Raw genomic sequence first — 21,246 nt, 5'->3', positions numbered from 1 at the left:
CTCATTTGTCTCTGGTATTTCTTCTGATTCCTGCGTTAAAGTTTTGTTACTAGTCAGCCAAGTTGGTCCCTTCCACCATAGCTCTGCTTCTAGTAATTCTGATGCGGTACTTCCACGTGAGAGGATGTCCGCTGGATTTTCTTTTGTATCTACCTTATGCCAATTTTTCGGTCCTATAACGCGTCTTATTTCCTCTACTCTGTTGGCGACGAACATTTTCCACCTTTTGATGATCCCCTTATCCAAGCCAGGGTTATCGTTGAGTCCGACCATGCATATACCTCAATGTTTTCCCTGTTCAATGCTTGTAGGGTTTTCTTCATTAAATTTGCTAGTAGTACCGCGGCACACAGCTCGAGCCTCGGTAACGTCGTTTTCCCTTTCAATGGTGCGACTTTCGATTTTGCTATCATTAGATTCGTTTTAATTTCTGGGCCTAATACCCTTGAGTAGATAACCGCTCCATATCCTTTCATAGACGCATCTGCAAATCCATGTAGTTCTACTCTGTTTATCTTGCTTAAGTTGTTCCACCTGGGCAATGTTATTTTCTCCAGATTTACTAATTGCGCCTGGTATGTATTCCACCTGCTATGTTGGTTGCTAGTTAATTCTTTATCCCAACTGGTCTTTTGCTCCCATAATTCCTGTATGAACATTTTCGCCTGAATTACTACAGGTGCTATCCATCCCAGTGGGTCGTATAGTTTTGCTACTTCTGACAGTACGTGTCTTTTCGTTATTTTCTTTGCCGTCGTTATCCCTATTTTGAATGTGATTATATCCTCTTTAGGTGACCAGTGTATTCCTAACGTTTTCCGTACTTCTTCTTGTTTGAATGCCTTCGAGTCTACGTTCCTCATATCCTCCGGTACGTTCTCCATTATTTTTTCTTCGTTGCTCAACCATTTTCTAAGAGTGAAACCTCCTTTTCTGAACAGTTGTATTAATTCCTTTTGGGCTGTTTCTGCTTCCTGCACTGTCTCAGCTCCTCCTAGTATATCGTCTACATACATGTTTTCTTTTACAATTTTCGATGCCAACGGGAACCTCGCTCCTTCGTCTTCTTGTAATTGTTGTATTGTTCTTAACGCTAAAAAGGGTGCTGCGGCCGTGCCGTATGTCACCGTCGTTAAGTTATACTCTTGTATGTGGTCCTTTGTGTCCTTTCTCCACAAAATTTTTTGATATTTTTGGTCTTCTTCTGCCATTCTGATTTGTCTAAACATTTTTTCCAGATCCGCTGAGTATGCTACCTTATTGGATCTCCATCGTAATAGTATATTTGTCAAGTCTTGTTGTAATTTCGGCCCTGTGTGCATAATATCATTCAGGCTTACTGCCGATGAGCTTTTGCTTGATGCATCAAACACGGCTCTTATTTTCGTTGTAGTACTGTCCTCTTTTCTCACTGGATGATGAGGTAAGTAGTACCCATCTCCCTGGTTTTCTGCTATTACCATATGATCTTGGTTTTCATAATCTTCCATGAATTGTCTGTAATTCGCTTCTAACTGTTTGTCTTTTGCAAACTTCCTTTCTAGTTGCATCAATCTGGCAAATGCTTGCTGTTTAGATTCTCCTAACTTTGCGACGTCTTCCCTAAACGGAATGTTTACTTCGTATCTCCCTTCTTCATTCATTTTTACAGTCTGTCGATACAGTTCTTCACATTCTTGTTCTTCCACTGAGAAACTTGTATCCTGATTTACTTCTTCTAATTCCCAGAAGTTCTTTATTTGTACGTCCATTTCTTGTCTTGATATCATACAGCATACTTCTGCTTTTATATTCTCCCTTTCTGGTGCTATTCCCGAAACTATCCATCCTAGTTTGGTGTTTTGACTCAGGAGTCCATTACTTATTCTGTGCATCCCTTCTGTCAATATGTAACTGTATTCTTTTACTCCTAGTAGTAAGTCTATCTTCCCTACCTTGTAATATCTTGGATCTGCCAGCATTGCATTTTTCTCGTTATAGTCCGGTAGAATTATATCCTTTTCCGGTAAATTCCTTGTTATCTTCGGTAGTACTAGTGCTTCTATTTCCATCTCGAAGTCACTTTCGTAATGAGTTTCGATTAAAAGTTTCATACTCCAGTTGGCTGTTTTTTCTCCTGACGAGCCTATCCCGGATATGGTCGCCTGTATGCGCTTCCTTGTTGTTCCTAGCGTCGTCGCAGCTTGTTCCGTTATAAATGCGCATTGTGACCCTTGGTCGATTAGTGCTCTCATTATGTGTGAATCTCCTTTCGCATCTCTTATGCGTATCACAGCTGTCGCTAGTAATGCTTCACCTTCCTTATGGCTTGCACAGTTTACTGAATTCTGCCCTCTTTGTTGGTCGTTGCTATTCCTAGGCCCATTGGTATCTTGTGTATTTTCTCGCCTTCCGTTATTTTGTTCTCTGGCGTTGTATGGATTATTATTTCCTCCTCTGTACCTATCAGCTTGGTACCCGTTTCTTCTATTGTTTGAATCTCTTCCATTTCTTTCTTGTGTTTGTTCTCGTTTCGTTTCATTGGAGTTTCTTTTGTTGCTTGTGTTTCCTTTTTCATAATGCAACATATGGTGGTGGTCTCCGCCACAGTGTCTGCACCTATATTGTGAATAACATTGTTTTTCTTTTTTATGTGCTAGGCAGTTTGTACACAATCCTTTTTCTTTTATCATCCTGTTCCGGTCTCTTACATTGAGTTCCTGAAATTATCTGCAGTTCGGTACTCCGTGATCTCCGTTGCATATCACGCAATGTGTTCTTGGTTTCCTAAGAGATCCTCCTTGCTTCTCTTGTCTTTTTTCTGACTCCAGCAGTTCCAGTGTCTGAAATCTTCGCTGTAAGAATGTTTGTGTCGATTTGTACGTCGGTATCTCTCTACTGTCTCCAATGTGGTTTTCGTACAGCCTCCTAGTTTCATTGTCCCATTTCGTTATGATAATTCGGGCTATCAATGGGCTCCACGCTTCCGTGTCTGTTCCTAACCCTCCTATGGCTTCCAGACTTTCGTGGAAGGTGTCATGTAGTGATTTCAATGCTCTAGCAGAAGATTCCTTTACTTCCTGCGCTAGTAGCATCCTGTCTATTAATTTAAACAATATCATCCTTGGGTTCTCATACCTATCTTTTAGCATGTTCCAGGCCACTTCGTAGTTGGCCTCGGATATGTTTAAGTGTTGTATCATTCTGTTGGCTTCCCCTCTTACTTGAGTTTTTAGGTACTGCATTTTTTCTGCGTTTGATAACTGGTCGTTTTCATGTATTACTTTAGTAAACAGATCGTGGAAAGTTCTCCACGTTTCATATCTGCCTTCATACACAGGGATTTTTACCTGCGGCAATGTCACACCGTCCCTCCTCTGTGTGCTTTCTGGCCGTTGCATTCCTGGCCTTATTTTCTTTAAAACTTCCCTGACTTTCCTCTTTAGATGATTTATTCTCTCTACTTCTCCATTATCTGTAGAGTCCAGTTCCTCATTTACTGCTGCTTCAATCATTAGTGTATTCACCTTTTCCATGTATTCTCTTAACTCTGACTGCAATTCTTCATCCTCCTGCAAGTCTTGTTCATTTTCTGGCCGTAATAATTCCTCGATTCTTTGTTTTCTTATCTGTATCTCCTTTACTTTCGGTGCTTTTCCTCTTTTCAGCACCCTTCCATATTCTTCCAACAGGGTTTTCCCCTCAATGTATGTCTTAAATACCTGATCATAGTATTTTGTTTCAAAATATTTTTCTTTCATTATACCCCCTTCTAGCAGCTTTTCGTGGTTATTTAAAAATTTTGCCCAATATTCTTCTAATTTTTCCTGTCTATCCCGGATGTATTGTTGATTTTTCCGAGATTGGGAATCCTTTTTTGTATTTGAAACGAGTTTCGCTATTTCTGTTCCTATTTCCGCTTGCTTAACGTATAGACTTTCCATGATTATTTTTATAAATTTTTACATTCAGCGGTAAATATATTAGACAATACGAAATGTACGTTATTTATTAAATAAGTATACCTGTACTATAACACTTTCTTTTCTATCGGAATGTGCAATTTAGCGAAATATGAGTTTGACCTTGCCTGCTGTGCTATTATTTTGTACTGAGGTAGGTCAAGATGTAAACGACACACTCTCACAATGATATATATCAAAATTATTTGCTACGTAATTATTTTAATTTTTCGAAATAAGGTATTTAATTGTAATTAAAAGCAAGCTATATGTATGAACGTTTCTTTTTTCAAATTGTCATACAAAATTACTGTTTAGTTAATTATAGTTGTGAATGACGTTTATTTTTGTTTTATCAATTCTCTGTATTATTTAAATGGTATACATTCTAAAGTACATTATTATACGATTGATAGAGTGGAGATTGTTGTTCTAAATTGTTAAATTGTAATATTGTAAAAGTTGGAAGATTTTGTAATTATTCAAAAACTTACGGTTTTTTGTGTTCTTAGACGTTGAGGATCCCTCGCTTCTGGTGGGTTCTGCAATCGGTCCTGTCCTTTGGCTGCTCTGCGGCTTTAGTATGGCTCTCAGCTTTGGTACTGCTCTCGGCTCTAATATGGCTCTCGGCTTTGGTACTGCTCTCGGCTCTAGTATGGCTCTCGGCTTTGGTACTGCTCTCGGTTCCAGTATGGCTCTCGGCTTTGGTACTGCTCTCGGCTCTAGTATGGCTCTCGGCTTTGGTACTGCTCTCGGCTCTAGTATGGCTCTCGGCTTTGGTACTGCTCTCGGCTCTGGTACCGCTCTCGGCTCTAGTATGGCTCTCGGCTTTGGTACTGCTCTCGGTTCTAGTATGGCTCTCGGCTTTGGTACTGCTCTCGGCTCTGGTATGGCTCTCGGCTTTGGTACTGCTCTCGGCTCTAGTATGGCTCTCGGCTTTGGTACTGCTCTCGTTCTCCCGGGTCTAGTGGTCTCTCTTTGCTACTGAGGGTGTTGCTGGCGTGGACTGTATAGGCTCTCTCAAACTTCCTTGAAGTATTCTGTTTCTCGATAGGACCATGAACAAAATCCCTTCGTTGGCTCAGTGAAGATGTTCGTTCTGTTGTAATGGAAACATCAAATAATAGTAGCAGAGTTTATTGTTGAGACGTACCTACACTATGGGTGTTGACCCGGGATTACTTTGAGTAGAGACTGATGAAGTTGATCGTTGAAGACTATCAAGTTCGTTGAGTGAATATTGATTGAATGCTTCTCTAGTCAAGAGATATTAGTTTTATATAAATTCTAATTGGGTCAATATTTTCGCGTACCTAGCGTGATATGTGTATTTAATTTATGTAAATTGTTTAACTTTGTCAGTACTTTTGACTGATGTCCAAATTATTATTGATAATTGACCAAATGTGTATGTAACCTAATTAACTACGTGTGTGTATTTAATAACAAATAGATCCATTCGGTCTACTGGGTGATAAAATTATACTGTCCAATTTCGGATATGAATTCTGAAGATTTGATATTGGACAATAGGGTTTATGTTAGGACATAAGTAATCAGTTTGTAGTATATGTATATTAAGTCTCTTAATATTATCAGTTTTCCCTTTTTTCTTAAAACAATGTAAATAACACCTTTTATTATTACCAAATACCAAAAGGAATAGATTGTTTACCGAAATAAAGAGTTAACTACAACATAAATCATTTATTTATTCACGAAATCAGTAAAATATTGAGATTATTGTTGAAATAATAAAACAAAATGTTTACAAAACATATTACTATTTTCGTTGAACTTTTTGTGGTATTGGAGCATTTTTGTTTTGTTCATATTCACGAATCACACTTTCGTAATATCCACGATGTTCTTCTGAATATATGGCAACTGAGTAACAATATCAGCATTTTTTTTGTCCGATATATTTCCAGTCTTCTCTAAAATTCTAGAAAAGTGGACATTTTTTGTGAGTACCTTTATTCTTAAATATAGAAACCTTATGAAATTGAGTATATTCATCATACGACTCTTTGTATAGGTAGCTTCCAAATTCATCGATTCGAATCCACTTAATGCCATCTCTAAAGCGAAGCTTTTGATTAAGTAAATTTTTTTTTGTTTATCAGGCCAAGCTCAGTACCTAATTTATCAAGGTCACGAAAATAGGTTTCCATATCATTAAACATACAATTCTTACCAATGGCAGATTTAATTATTTTCCGGTACTGTTGAACCTTGATCAGGGTCCAAATGCGTGTGGCCGACTTCAGGAAATTTATGATCTATTTGGTCAAAATAACCTCGAACTATCATTAACTGATACAAAATAATCAAATTAAAATTTTTATTTTGACCACCGCAAAAGTCCGACCATGTTACTAAATGTTTTTTAGCAGAACTACCTCTACCTGCTACATCCTCTGTCCATGTTTGAATAACAGATCTTTGTCTATTTACTGTCACAACATGAATACTCAAGTTATACAACCATATTTGGCCCAAATAAAAAGCTTTTGCTGTTGTTATCTTTGGAAAAGGCATAGTTTGCTGCAAATCCATTGTAATGTAACACACAGTATTATCATTTTTTGTTTTAGTGCGGTCATTACTCATCAAGTTGAATCCTATCTTAATATTCTCGTGGTGCTCTTCACTAGCTTGTCCTGAATCACAAATACTGCATGTATCGCTCTGTGGATGGCTAAACGATAAATTAAATTCTGTAGGAAAAACTTTGACTTATGATGATTTTTTTGTAAAATACATTTTGGGTTTTTGTTTTTCCTTGCATTTGGCAGCGTACAATCGGTACATGATTGACATATTAAGATTAGGTGGCAGATATTTTTTGTTGGGGTTACTGGTGCGTGAGTAGTGGGACTTCTGCAGGGAATACTAAAATATGATTCATTATCTCCTGTTTCACAAGATCATTTAATTTGTTTGGCCTATTACATTGTCGACCACGTTTATCGAGAGATGGAGCTAATGCTCCAGTGGCTAGCTTGCCTTTAATGACATCTAACTTTTTCATCCCTATTTGATATAACGAACACAATGATTTATTGCACACAAAAATTTCTACGTTATTGAATACAACAGTATATCGATAAGATACAAATTTGTGTTTTATTGCATGTTTTCTGATGCGTGCTATCGGTTTAGGAATAATACTTTTAAATAAGGGAGAATTTTTTCCATTAATATCAAGTGCAAAAAAATTATTTAATATTGATTTTCTTTCTTCATCCTTAAATTTACTTCTGCATTTTAGTCTGCACTGTTCCGTACACAGATTTTCTAAACGAGCTATTTTTTCTTGTACAATTTTACCTGTGCTGGATGTGTAGGCTTTGCCTTGTTCTCTAGCAAGTAACGCCTTTCTTCTTTTCCATGCATCGGAATTTCTTACCCTAAGCTGGCTAGTTTTTATTTTGATTGGAAAACTTTTAATTCTTTTTGTCCCTTTTGTCGTTATGCTAGTATTAAAATGTTTATATTTTCAGCGGTGTTTGTTGCCTCTACAGATAATGTCTGAAGATTATTCATTGAACTGGCCTCTTCTAAGCTTAGGCTTGTAATATTTGCTTCTGCTTCAAGGTTTTCCACTCCCTGCTTAGTATTTTCCCGGCTACTTACTTCAATACTTGCTGATTTTACACTGGCACCTTCATCACTAGATTCCTCTTCACCTGGAACGTATTCACTGCCACTTGATTCAAATAAACATGACGCAGGTGAATGTAGAATCCAACCATCATCAAACATTTGTTGAGTGTCAACTAAAAAGTACCAGTATTAGAACTCAAAGTATTAAAACTTAAGTATTAAAACTTGAATAATTCATGCTTTCACACTAATAAAAAATAATTACCTTCCATCTTATTTTCATTGTTAATATTTGAAGAACTCAAATCTCTATCTTCTTCATTCGTGGACTTTGGCACCATTTTCACCCCTTTTGGCACTCCTTCACTGGAAATATATTCAACGCCACCTGATGCATACATATGTGTCATTGGTAAATCGGAAATCTGTTCTTTATCAGGTAATATGTGTTGAGTATCAACTAAAAATTAAATTTCGTTTTGTACAATAATTACTTTTGTTTACTTTTAATAATAATTAACAAATACGCACCTTCTATTTCATTGCCATAACTGGTATTTGAAGAATAATTTAAATCAGTATATTGTGCTTGCGCCTTTTCAACCAACCTTTTGCCGCGTTGAGACATATTTTTATACCTTCTGAGCGAGAGATATTATGTTAAAAATTACTCCTCGACAGTCGACTGAATTTAGTAGAGAAATGACGCGAATAGCATATTACTTATCTATAGTACCTTCAGTATATTACATATCTATGCACGAATACTTCTGTTGTGTTCTGTTGCACTTAACGTTTATTATGACCTGGAGACATCATTTGATGAAAGGAGGAAGCAGTGTTGTCATTTGCGATGTGTAATAAACTAGGTAGCTTATGAATGGAAAAAGGCGTTATGTGCCCATGACTCCTTATTCCAGTATCTATTAATAATTTTACTGTACCTAACACCTTATGCGTTTGTGTATTGCCGTTAATATGCTAAATAGAGTTAAAGTAATAACGATTTATGATAAATAGGTACTTAAAACATTCTTGCATGACAAAACTAAGTTTAAAATAAATAATGTTACATAACACCTTCTTCCACTTGGCCTTTCAATTGATCCATTCGGTGCTCGGCGGCTCACCAGTACTCTTCGTTCTGCCGTCAAGGGTTCAGAACAGTTCCGGTTTTGGCATTCACAGCTATAAAATATATTTTATGTTTTAATTTATATTTCAGACCGTCCAGTACAATTTTCAAATGTCCTAAGTCCAGTATGTCTATGGAAAGACAACACAGATGTCTATTCTCTGGTCACTAAAACAGCGATTATAACAGGCTTCGCCCAAGAAAGTTTGACGCATATTTTAAGAGGAAAACGAGCAAACATGACTATTATCAATCGTAGCGATGAGGATGATTCCTGGCTATTGTCAGATTATTCAGGTTTTCTGACCTGCACCCGGTGGTTCACTGAAACGCTATGCGCAAGTAAGCAAAAATAATGAATTGAGTAACATTATGTATGACAAAAACTTATTTTGGATATTTATATTGTACTAGTATTCCTTAAGTACATATATGTATATATATATATATATATATATATATATATACGGCATAAAGTGGACTCCGCCCATGATAAACTTTAGGTTTAAGTGAGCTCCGTGGTCAAGTGGACACCGATATACGGAGCTCACTTGACCATTCCCTAATATTTGTTCTGTCTATTCGTTAACATACAGAGCTTCATAATTTTTAAAAATTTTGTGGGGTCGTTCAGATCTTTTTCAATATATATTCGAACAATACGTTTATCGGTTTAAGTAGGCTCTGATAGTTTAACAACTTTGCGATGGTTTATATCAGCGTTCTAACTACCTGCTCTCATGTTTTTTTAGTAGCTACGTGCTTCTTTAAAAAAAGGTGTATAGGTACAAAAGACCTTGGGTTTATTATTTAATGGAATGTTCACTTGCTTAGAAAATTTTATTGTCTCTGTATTTTTAAAAATGTTATTTTTTTTTGTTTAACATAATTTTATTATTTCATTGCCGAATTAGATGTTTTTTTTTTCATATTATGTGGATATTTCGTAATATATTTTGTTAACTTGAGTATGTCTTTATACGTTTTATGTAAGAATCCGATTAATAAGAATTGCGTTTATTTTATCCATTGTTCTACGATATCTTGTATATAGCTTTTTTATTATTTTACTTCTGGTCTTATTTGTGAACTCCATATGATATCTGGATGGAAGGTTATCTTAAAATAAATATGGTTAAGTGCTAAAATAGATATTTTTGTGTTAACTCGGTAGTAGCGCTCAAAAAAGAAAGAATGCTTAATTGATCTAACAAGAATAGGTATTAATAACCAATACTACATACTTCTGAATGATTTATCTCCTATTTAGGAGTAATAAGTAATCAGTATAAGTTAAGTTTGTATCAAATTTGCAACGATCTTTGTAAGCAATAGCTTACTGACTGTACTTTATATGTTCAGTTCAAATAATTAAATATTGTTCTTTCAGAAAAGAGCGTTTAAATGACAAAGTCAATTGCGTGCAGTAGATCGTGTTCTGTCCAAGCTTTCCCTAGTATAAGACAACTAAGGAGGTGTGATGAATCTTGTACCTTTGGCATGTGTTTTTCCTTGATTTTAGTCGTCTTAAAATAGGCTGGTATTCGGAGAGTGGATCTTGCGAATCTAGACTTTGTTTCTTTCGTTCTCTAGCTAGTTTTCTTCGGATATTGGGTGGATTGAAAACTACGATAGGGTAGAGCTTATGCATTGATGTGAAGTTTTTATATCCAAATTTGGCTGACTAATTTATAGTTTAATCTACGTGTCAAAGATGTGTCGGTATCACCCAGACTGGCGAGGTATGTTCGGCAGCAGAAGCATAGAGTGCAAGCGTGTACATCTTAAGGGTGAAAGGAAATGCTCCCCATTTTCAACTGACAAGCATGCGGAGAATATTATTTCTGGTACTCAGTTTGTCTTTTAGTTTTAAACAATGTTGTATGAATGACAACGTGCGATACAAACTATCTTCAAGGTATTTACATAATTGTATAATTGTATGTCACTATTGGATGTTCAGTTATGTGAAAGCGTCGTTGTTCGGAAAATTGAAGTAGAACACCTGAGTTTTTCTAGGGTTTGGCTAAAAATTAATTTATAATATACTAGCAGACCCGACGGACTTCATTCTGTCAAATAGATTTGGAATGTGGCCGTTTATTTCTTTATTTCTCCTGAACAGAACCGTCACCATAATGATAGGGCGATGTGTGAGGGTCAGCTCGGGTGACCTAATTATCTTCGCTTCCACGAACTTTGGCCCTTTTGGACCCACTAAAAATCCCGACTGGGATAAGAGGGAAACTTAGGGTTCAAACCTGATTGAAAAATAATCTAAAGGGATAGTGGGAACCTAAAGGCGACAAATATTTATAAAGTGGATGTTTTAATGATAAAACATAGAGATAATTAATTATTTATTATTATTATTATTAACTTAGGGTTAATAACCGATGCAATAAAGAATAATGAAATAAAACGTATATAAGTATTTTCAGGAATCGCTTTATTCTAAATCAAGTGAATCATAATTACTAACAAAAATCTGTTTTATTTTTATTGTAGTGCTTTATGATATACAATGTTTTTTTTGATTACCTGGTGAATATACAAACAAATCTGATGGTTTTCCAACACGGGAACAGGCAACATACAATTGACCATGTGAGAAACATGGGTTTTCTATATTTATACCACAAACACCTAATGATTGCCCTTGGGACTTATTTATGGTCATAGTAAAAGCAAGCCGCATTGGAAACTGTAGTCGTTTAAGTACAAATGATACATCAGTGGGAATCATTGGTATGCGTGGTATCAAAACATCTTCTTCTTTATACTTTTCTTTCAGTATAGTTGCTTCTATCACGTTGTTCAACAATTTTTTTATCGCTAATCCTGTAGCGTTGCAAAGACGCGGTTGGTTGATATTTCGCAACATTATAACTACCGATCCAACCTTTAATTGAAGATTGTGAGGTGACAATCCTGGTAAATCCAGCGAGTTTAAAAATATAGGCGGATAGTTGACGACATCATCTTGGTTAGTAGCCGAATCATCTGATTTATATATCCTCAATTCGCCTGTAATTTGTTCTTGAATTTTGAAATTTAATTCATTTACATCTATGTTTTTTTGCAGCCAATATAGCCCGTTAGCTAAACCAATCATGGTTTCTGTAATTTTTGAACAACATCTGGAAACACCTTTTGAATGATTAACTGCTATAATATATAACTTAAAAGTTGGCATGAAATTTTCCCGTACTACGTTTGTTGCCTCAAATGACGCCATTTGAAAGCAATTGTTATATTGTTGGATATTTGAGAAAAAGTGTATGAAATCTGGTCCTAATCCTGAAACCAATGAGTACAATGGCTCTAGTGGTGGATCCACTGGTATCAATTTCACTTTTTACATTTGCGCAACAAAATCATCCATTGGCTTCATTTTTGTATTCCAATGCCTTACAATGAGAGCAAACCAAGTTCATAGATCCAATAGTAACACATTGGTAGTTACTGTAGTCAATTGAAAAATCGTAATTGAAATTAGCGAGATAATTAGTTGAATCTCTCGCTCTCGCTTCCCGCGTTCGTGATATACGAATTCTTTCACGTTCATATCGGTCGTCACGTTGTTGTGCAGTATGATTAGATCGGTAATTAGTTTGGTTTGTAACATTTCGGGTTCTTATACCTAAATTACTTCGTCTTATTGGAGGCACACCGAATATACTTAATAATTATTAATCACAGGTATTAAAACACTTTGCACAAAACACAATATAAAACAATCAATCAAAAATAAATCAAAGAAAACTGGAGAATTTGTTTCGTTTATAAATTTGACAAAAGACAACTAAGTAGATAAGGTAACAGAAAATCCAAGAAAAGCAACACGTGTGTATACACCAATGTACACTGGCAAATTGACAGGTTATTCTTGTCTGTGAAATCTCTACTTTGTCTGTAAAAGAGAATATAATCAAAGAGGATATAACACTACGTTTTAGTTTTTTTTTAACTTTTACCAAAACCATTGGTAAAACCATTTTACATTAACAAAAACAATGCTGTATGTGTATAGAGTGTATAAAATTAATAATAAATTAATTATTAAAGATAATAAATTAATTATTAAAGATAATAAATTAATTATTAAAGATAATAAACGCTTTTTAACGAGGTTTGTTTGACAGATGCAACGACGTGAAAACTAATGCAATTTATGTCGCGTTCCGAAACTAAAACAAAAGAAAGAATATTGCGAGGCCAATCAAATCTATATCTCTTACATTTTTTGATTTTTCAATTTGGTCGGGTTCACGATATTACCACTTTTGTGTGAACGCATTAGATCCTTCAACTCAAACACGCACACACACGATCGCGCACACACACGAACGCGCACACACATACATTTGATTGAATTTGAACTTTATGCAGAGACAATAAAGCGAAAATTGACTTTTCAACGTTAGGAACACACCTACATTGTTTAGACCAAAGTGAGTGCTTGTAATTTAATATAAACTTTATTGAATAGCAATAAAGTTCAAATTGACTCTACATTTAGTTAGAAAATATTTGTATGGGAAAAAGAAAAGGGCCGTTTTAGGGTTTTTCCGGAAATTATTCGAATTTTTCTCACCGTAAAAACCATCCTTAGACTTCAAGGAACATTTTTAAAAAAGAATTGTTAAGATTGGTCCATGTGTTGTTAAGTTATGCGCTTACCAACACATTTTGCGATTCATTTTTGTATTATAGATTTTTATTGTGTTTAAGGTATCATTTAGATTTTTCTTCACTTCAGCAACACAAGTTTTTGGTTGTGCATCAATAGATGTATCGTCTACATAATAAAAACCGAAGTGTCTTCTTCTTCTTCCTTTGCCCTATCCGTTTCGGACGTTGGCTATTAACAAGGCTATTTTGACTTTGTTTACGGCACCTCTGAACAGTTCGGTCGATGTTAGTCCGAACCATTGTCGCAGGTTATGCATCCATGAGTGTCGTCTTCTTCCCGGTCCCCTCCTACTGTCGATTCTTCCTTGGACTATTAACTGTAGCAGCCGGTACTTAGTATGCCTCATGACGTGTCCGAAGTACTCAAGCTTCCGTTTCTTTACGGTGAAGATTATTTCTTTGCTTTTGCCTATTCTCTGCATTACTTCCACGTTAGTGATGTGGTCTGTCCAGGATATCCGAAGAATACGGCGGTATATCCACAGCTCAAAGGATTCTAGTTTCTTCAGGGTGGCTTCCGTTGTGGTCCATGCCTCTGCCCCATAGAACAAGACCGGGAAGACATAACACTTGACCAGTCTTAATTTTAGTTCCATTGAGATTTTGCTTGTGAACCACTTTTTCATATTGTTAACCGCGTTTCGCCCTTTTTCAATTCGTGATCTTATTTCTGTTGACTGGTCCCATTTTGTGTTGACTGTGGTTCCAAGGTATGTGTGTGTATGTCTCCACTTGTTCTATTTTTCGGTTGTTTAATGTCAATTGCATCGGAGGTTGTTGTGTTCTGCTGATGAGCATGCATTTAGTTTTGGTTGTATTGAGTTCTAAACCATATTCTTGACTTGCTGTGTGTATGCTTTGCATGAGTCTTTGAAGCTCGTTGCAGTCATTTGCGATAATAACTGTGTCGTCAGCATATCTAATATTATTGATTACCTCTCCGTTTACTTTGATACCCTCCGAAACTTCTCCCAGTGCTTCTCTGAAGATTTGTTCAGAGTATATATTGAACAGGAGCGGCGAGAGGACGCATCCCTGTCGTACACCCTTTTTAATATCTATCTTCCCACTGTGTAAGTTGCCCATCTTTATCTCAGCACTTTGGTTCCAATAGAGACTGGTTATTATGCGCAGATCCTTGCCATCAATATGCATCTTCCTGAGCATTTCCATGAGTTTATCATGTTTGATCTTGTCAAACGCCTTGGAGAAGTCGATGAAGCATAAGTGAACGTTCTTGTGCATGTCTCTGCATCTTTGAATTAAAACTTGCAGACTGAAGATCGCCTCTCTTGTGTCCAATGCGCTTCGGAATCCGAACTGTGACTCCGATATATTTGCTTCGCATTTGTTATATAATCTATTGTGTATGATTTTGGTGAAAACTTTGGTAATGTGATTTATCAAGCTTATTAAGCGGTGTTGATCACAGTGTTTTGCACTTGGTGTTTTAGGTATGGCTACAAAGGTCGATCGAAACCATTCCTCCGGAATCTCCCCTTTGTCGTAAAAGGTGTTAAAAAGGCCTGTCAGAAAATCGAGGAAGTGGTCATCCGTTTCGCATAGGAGGTTTGTGATCTCGCCCTGTGTCGAAGTATCTACTGGTATGTATTTTTGTAAATATTATACAGCGTAGGTGCCATTACGCTACCCCAATATCGTCAATAGATGTATCGCCTACATAATAAAAGTCATAGTATCTACTGGTATGAATTTTTGTAAATGCTGTTACGCTACCCCAAGCGAGACCGTTCTTCTGCGTTCTCCATCTGCTATTCTTATCATTGAATTATATAAAAAATCTTCTGTCGTGTAGGCAGACGCGGATAATACAAGTAAGTTTATTTTGTAAGGAGATATCGTTTTTGAAGAAATATCCTTTAATCTAAGGTGTCGTAAGTGGCATTTAGATTGATACCTGATATCTTTCGCACCTGTCTTCGCTGTATTTGGTAAGATTTAGTATTTGTGACGTACATGATATTAGCATCTTTACATTTTAATTTGAGTTTTTTTTATTATCGGTGAAATCATATCAAGGAACATTTGCAGAAGGATTTTGAAAAGCTGACAAAATAAATATATTGGAAGATAGCTTTTGTGGTCGTTGGAGTTTTTGCCATTTTTAAGCAAGGCAACAACTATAGATTGTCTCCACATTTTGTGTATCTGCATAGTTTGAATACAACTGTTCATCATCCGGAGAAGCTATTGTAGTGTTTTTGGTCCAAGTTTCATAATTAAATTTGTGTCGCATTATTTTTGGTTATATATGTAGATGGTGGATCCAAGCTTAACATCGTTGAAAGGTTCCCTCAGCTAACTGGTTTTTTCCTCTCTCACTTTGAGTTTTTCTTTGTTTCTTTGCCGGCAAAGACAGCACTTTCCTATTTATCACATGGTTTTATCTGCACTAGAAATATGTCACATTTGTGTTAGACGCATGTGTCTTATAAGTTTTAGTGAAGTAAAGTTTCTTTATCTCTAGATGTGCCCTCAATTTTATAAACATAATTAGAATAGGTTGTCCTAAACGGTTCGATTTGAAAAAATCATATTGAACGGGTGATTGAATAATTAGCTGATTAATTAGTTAATCATTACCCAGGGTACGTCCGATTGCAATGATCTCATTAGTACTTTAATCTTCGTGAAGCCTCCTTCTTTTGACCCCTTAAGTAATGGCTTATCATTTACTTTTCATTAAAAATTTAATTTTATATACAGACTATTACAATTCAACGATATTTCGAATCAGATTTGTGTACTAATAACTGTAGGTATTAAAGAGTCTCTTTATGCAGAGTAAATTAGTTTGTAATATCAGTCACAACTCGTTTATATGGATAATAAACAGTTAAAATAAGTGTTCAAAATTTTATCTACCTATATCGGCGCTATTGATCATGACAAGGGCTACTTAGACATAGTATTTTTTAGTATGTAATATATTCTGGATTATATTACATACGTGCCAATATGCTGTATTAATACTGTGTGAGCGATATTGATATATTAAATGTATGGATATATTGTTTCCATTGATATTTACTATGCACGTGTTTAGAAATAATAATTGAAAAAAAAATATTGAAGGAAAGTACTTTAACGTGTGGTAGCGACAATCAAATTTATTTCTTACACTTTAACGTTTCGTAATAAAAATGATTTTGTGTGAAAATAATGGTAATTATATACGAATATTTATCGAGTTCAATCTAACTTCAAGATTGGTATAATAAAATATTTATCCCTACAATATGTAATGAATTTATTTCTATTGTATTGAATAGATTTGCAACTCATAAGAGTGAACAAATTAAAGAAAGCGAAATTTTACTCTCTAATTATTGATTCAAAACCTGATATCGCACCTTCAAAACTATGGAGCATTAACTGCAAATAATATCTTTCTGAGATAATGGGAATTTAAAAATATTTTAACACTAAAAAATTTTTTACTCTTAAGATATTAAATGTTAAACCAAAATTTTTGGAAATAAAAATAATCAATTTTAAGGGGCTTTAATCCCAAATAATACGTTTTAAAAAAATGTTTGATATTTGGTAGATTTTACAAATAATTCCTTATAGCTCTGAACTGAAATAATAAAATTGCACATAATCAAATCAATGGTAACTTTATTACAGACAAAAAAAAAACAGTATGTAATAAAAATTACAAGCTACACAGAAAATGAAAACGTATCATCAGACAATACAATAATATATTATACATACTTATATCGCAAGTGTCATTAATATTATGGTGAATCATTTAAAACTACTAAATTATTAAAAAAATTATAGTATTGGGGTTTAATTGCATTTGTTTCGCATAAAGATAAGAGATCTCTCTTTTTAACTGCAGTGATACCTGGTGCAGTATCATATGCTGCCTTTAGTTCTAAGTTTTCTAGTTCAGTAAACTGAACCCTTAATCGGCGACGCAGGTTTATTGTTTTGAAGGGTCCTTCAAAACTAGTCTTCACTTTGAAGGAAAATGGCCTGTTCTTTTCTACCTCCAAAACTTTAATATCATTCCATGTGATTTTGTTTCCGTCTTCATCAATGTTGAAATTGTTGCCAATCATTGAACATAAGTGTTTAAGGTCATAAAATCCATCAGTGCACATTTCATTTATTTTGAATGGTGGTCCATTTTTCTTAGCTGACTGGATAACGGTCACCCATTGGGCTGGTACATAAATAGGACCTCCTTTAAGAACTCGCTTTCGTTGTTTTTCAATGAAGGAATGCACGTTATCTCCCTCGTTCTGGGAATGTCCAGTAATCAGAAATTTATGTGTTATTTTAGGTATATTAAATGTATGCACTGCGTATACGTATAAGGCGAGTATAAACTTATTTTTGTTCTGTCCGGAACAATTATCTGAATAGAACACCACGTTGGTGCCGTTTCCTATGTCCTGCAGGTATTGAAAAAGGCATGTTCCAATTTCATTGGAACCACGATGAGCAATGCCCTCATACCAAATAAAACAATGTCCCAGTCCTTTTCCGATATCGAAAATTGTGAAATTGAATGTAGAAAGTCGTCGCTTATAATAAAAGCTTGATATTTCACCACACGGAGTAGGCAACACAGCTTGTAAATCGAAGCATGCTGTTATGCATTCTTCAGATTTTGCTAATGCGGCGTCTTTGGTCTTTTCTTTTCTACTTAATTCAACTTCGTGTCGATGTTTCTCAAATTCAGATCTGAGAACTTCTTTGTCGCTTGCATTTTTGTATGACTCACAAAGTGAACACTGATCCTTTTTCGGTGTGAAGAATCCTATATTAAACTGTATTAAATATATGTCTAAAGATGTGGTAATTTCCATACTCACGTTCTTGTGCGATTGATTGAGAAACGTAGTCTCTGTGAAGGTCTGCTAACGTTTTTTCGCCACTTATAAATATTCTGCTTGTCTGATTTCTTAAGTAATGCGATTCAACTTTTGGAATTTCAGTGAAATAAGTTCGGATCCTTTGCTTGATTTCGTGCCCTACTTGCTTATGATTTTGGTGAAAGCCTCTTTGGTCTTTCTGTATGAAATATAAAAGAGATGACTTTGACAATTTAGAAAAAGAAGCATAACAGATTAAAGTGTTTGCATATACTTATGATAAAAACGGCAGAAATTATGAATACTATTTCATAATAAAATTTTATATTATGAAATAATGATTTAAAAATCCTTTATAAAAGGTATATAACTAAAACACCCAATCGGACTACATCACAAAACGTTTTCCGAATCTACATAAATATATTCCACCATCAGTGTGTCCTAAAATATATAACCCATTTAATTAAAGAAAACGTGAAATTTAAAATTTTGGCCGAGGTTAAAACAAAATGTGGTTAATACTTACTAAGTGTACATGTTTTGGGCCATTAAATATTTGGGAAAAATAATTTGAATTTACGTTACATTATTTGATCTTATTTGCTAACAATTAGAATTGATAGGCAATGTAACACTTCACTGGAGGTTGCTGGTCCTGAGATAAAGTGATAGCATCTGATGGAAATGACAATATTGACAATAATTACTGTCATTTCAATCAATTGCTATCAACAAGTCCTCGTAGACACTTTGTCTCAGAACCAGCAACCTCGAGTGGAGTGTTACTTTGCCAATTCCAATTGTAATTTAAACATCATAGCATATAAGATCAAATAATGTAACGTAAATTCAAATTAAAAACTTTAAACGGGTTTTTACCCAAATATTTAGTGGGTCAAAACATGTATACTTAGTAAATATTAACCACATTTTGTATTAACCTTGGTTAAAATTTTAAATTTTATGTTTTCTTTAATTAAAGTGGTTATGTATTTTTAGGATACACTGATGATGGAATAAAGATTCCGAAAACGTTTTGTGATGTTGCCCGATTGGGTGTTTTAATTATATACCATTTATAAAGGATTTTTAAATAAATTCTTTGTGACACATGGTATACAGCCAGCTACAGGAACTTAAGTTCGTTGTGGAAAATAATATTCAGTGGCAAAAAACATTTTACAGTTAATATATTTTTTTTTTGTTGTATACGATTTTTTAATTAGAAACATTAAAAAAATATTTGGGGGATATGAAACGATTAACAATAAATTCAAAACAATTTTTCATAATAGTGCTGAAAAAAATTAAATGTTATATACAAGGTTTAAGCATAGCAGAACTGAAAAATTAAATTGTAATACTTAATTTTTAAAATTTTTATAAGTGAAGAAAATATTATTTCACTTGTATCCATGTGGTCATTTACTCCGGAAAATAATATTATTGCAACATTCCCAAATTTAAATAAAAAAATATTATTTCGCTTTTACAGAATTTATTTAACTCTTCCAATAAGTAATGCAAGAGGTGAAAGATCATTCTCAGTGATGTCCAGAATAGAACAAAATTTAGATTCACATTAGGACAACAAAAATTTAATAGTTTATAATTTCTTCACATAGAAAAACAGTTATTCAATAATTCTATTATTTATGACAAACTAATTGACGAGGTTGCAAAAGTAAAAATAAGAGAAAAGGCAATATAACTGATCAATCTGGGTATATTTGATTAAGTATTATTGTTTTAATAAATCGTGTTCCTTTAATGTTTGTACATGTATATTATTTATTTCCTTTTTTTTTTCTTGGAATCCTATAATTAAATAGAACTACATACTATATGCTTTGAAACCAAACTGCCAAAAGCAAATATGTGTCATGACTGAAAAATATGCCCGAATTTATAGTGTTGCCTAGGGCTTGTATTGATATTAAACTGTAGTAGAATACTTTTTCTAAATCATATTTATTTATTTTGAGTATACTTATTTTAAACCTAGTACAAAAAGGAATAAATATTTTTGTGTTCAGTATTTTCTAAGTGTGTAAAACATCAACAAGCTTACATATTATATTATGGATTTATTAAGAATGTTTAATCTCTGAATTGAAGATTTTATACCGCAAAATGTGACTGAGTCCTACACGCCTTATACAAATATTACTCTTTTCTAAGATAGCAGGATAAATATGGATTTTGAATTTGCAAAATATTTTTTATTATTTTTTTTTCATTTACTTTCTTGTGGCGTTGTGTCATTGTTGGGGATAAAGCTGAGAATAAGGTTCAATGTATTTTTATATTTAATGTGACGTTTCTTGAAATCGGAAAACTATAAAATAGTGACAACAAATTGCTATATGTATAACAGTACGTACAAGGCAATGTGCTTATGCTGTGAGCTTATGCTGCTCTGCTTCTTTTATAGATGTCTTCCATATTTCTATTCACAATGCGTTTAATTTTTTTAACGCTTAAGCCATTTTTAATTTATTTTCAATATTTTTGAGGTTTGTTTTCTTGAATGACTATGTTTAAGGTTAGTGCATTTGATTACATGGAATTGACTTTAAATTAAGTTATTCTTTACTATTGTAAACTCTGTATTATAACTCTGTAGGTACTACTGTAAACCTTTGCTCGCATGTCAATGACCAAAGATGTCGTGACACGTTAATTCTAAATAAAAAAAATCAAGATCCTTACATTATACGGATTTTCACACGATGACTTTAATATAGTGGCGAATATAATTTTATTAGTAACAAAACCTTTAATACATTTAATAGGACAAAGCGCAAAAAAATAATCTTCTTCTTCTTCTTTTGTTTTATGGCCTCCACCTCTTAGGTACGTAGCCAGCTCATGTATATATTTTCATTTCAATTATAGAAGGGAATTCTCCTCACAGAGATTCTGGAAATAACCATATTCCCTTCAACTATTTTGGAAAATTTATAATGGATATTCTACAATAATTCTATATGTCATTAATGATATAGAT

At 34.3% G+C, this 21,246-nt stretch overlaps 1 protein-coding gene across 3 annotated transcripts in view; it reads left to right on the top strand.

The window, feature by feature from the left end:
* LOC140445872 (testisin-like) overlaps positions 1-21,246 on the top strand; it is a 169,969-nt gene that overhangs the window by 113,074 nt on the left and 35,649 nt on the right. For 2 of the 3 annotated variants that reach the window (XM_072538275.1, XM_072538276.1), the window contains exon 7: positions 8,776-9,027. The exons of the other annotated variant lie outside the window; for it this stretch is intronic. In XM_072538275.1, coding sequence (XP_072394376.1) covers positions 8,776-9,027 — 252 coding nt within the window. The remainder of the gene's footprint in view (positions 1-8,775; positions 9,028-21,246) is intronic. 3 annotated transcript variants of the gene reach the window in all.

The sequence above is a fragment of the Diabrotica undecimpunctata genome, chromosome 7, assembly GCF_040954645.1.
Source record: "Diabrotica undecimpunctata isolate CICGRU chromosome 7, icDiaUnde3, whole genome shotgun sequence".
Classification (NCBI taxonomy): Eukaryota; Metazoa; Arthropoda; class Insecta; order Coleoptera; family Chrysomelidae; genus Diabrotica; species Diabrotica undecimpunctata.
This window is presented reverse-complemented; position numbering and strand designations above follow the sequence as displayed.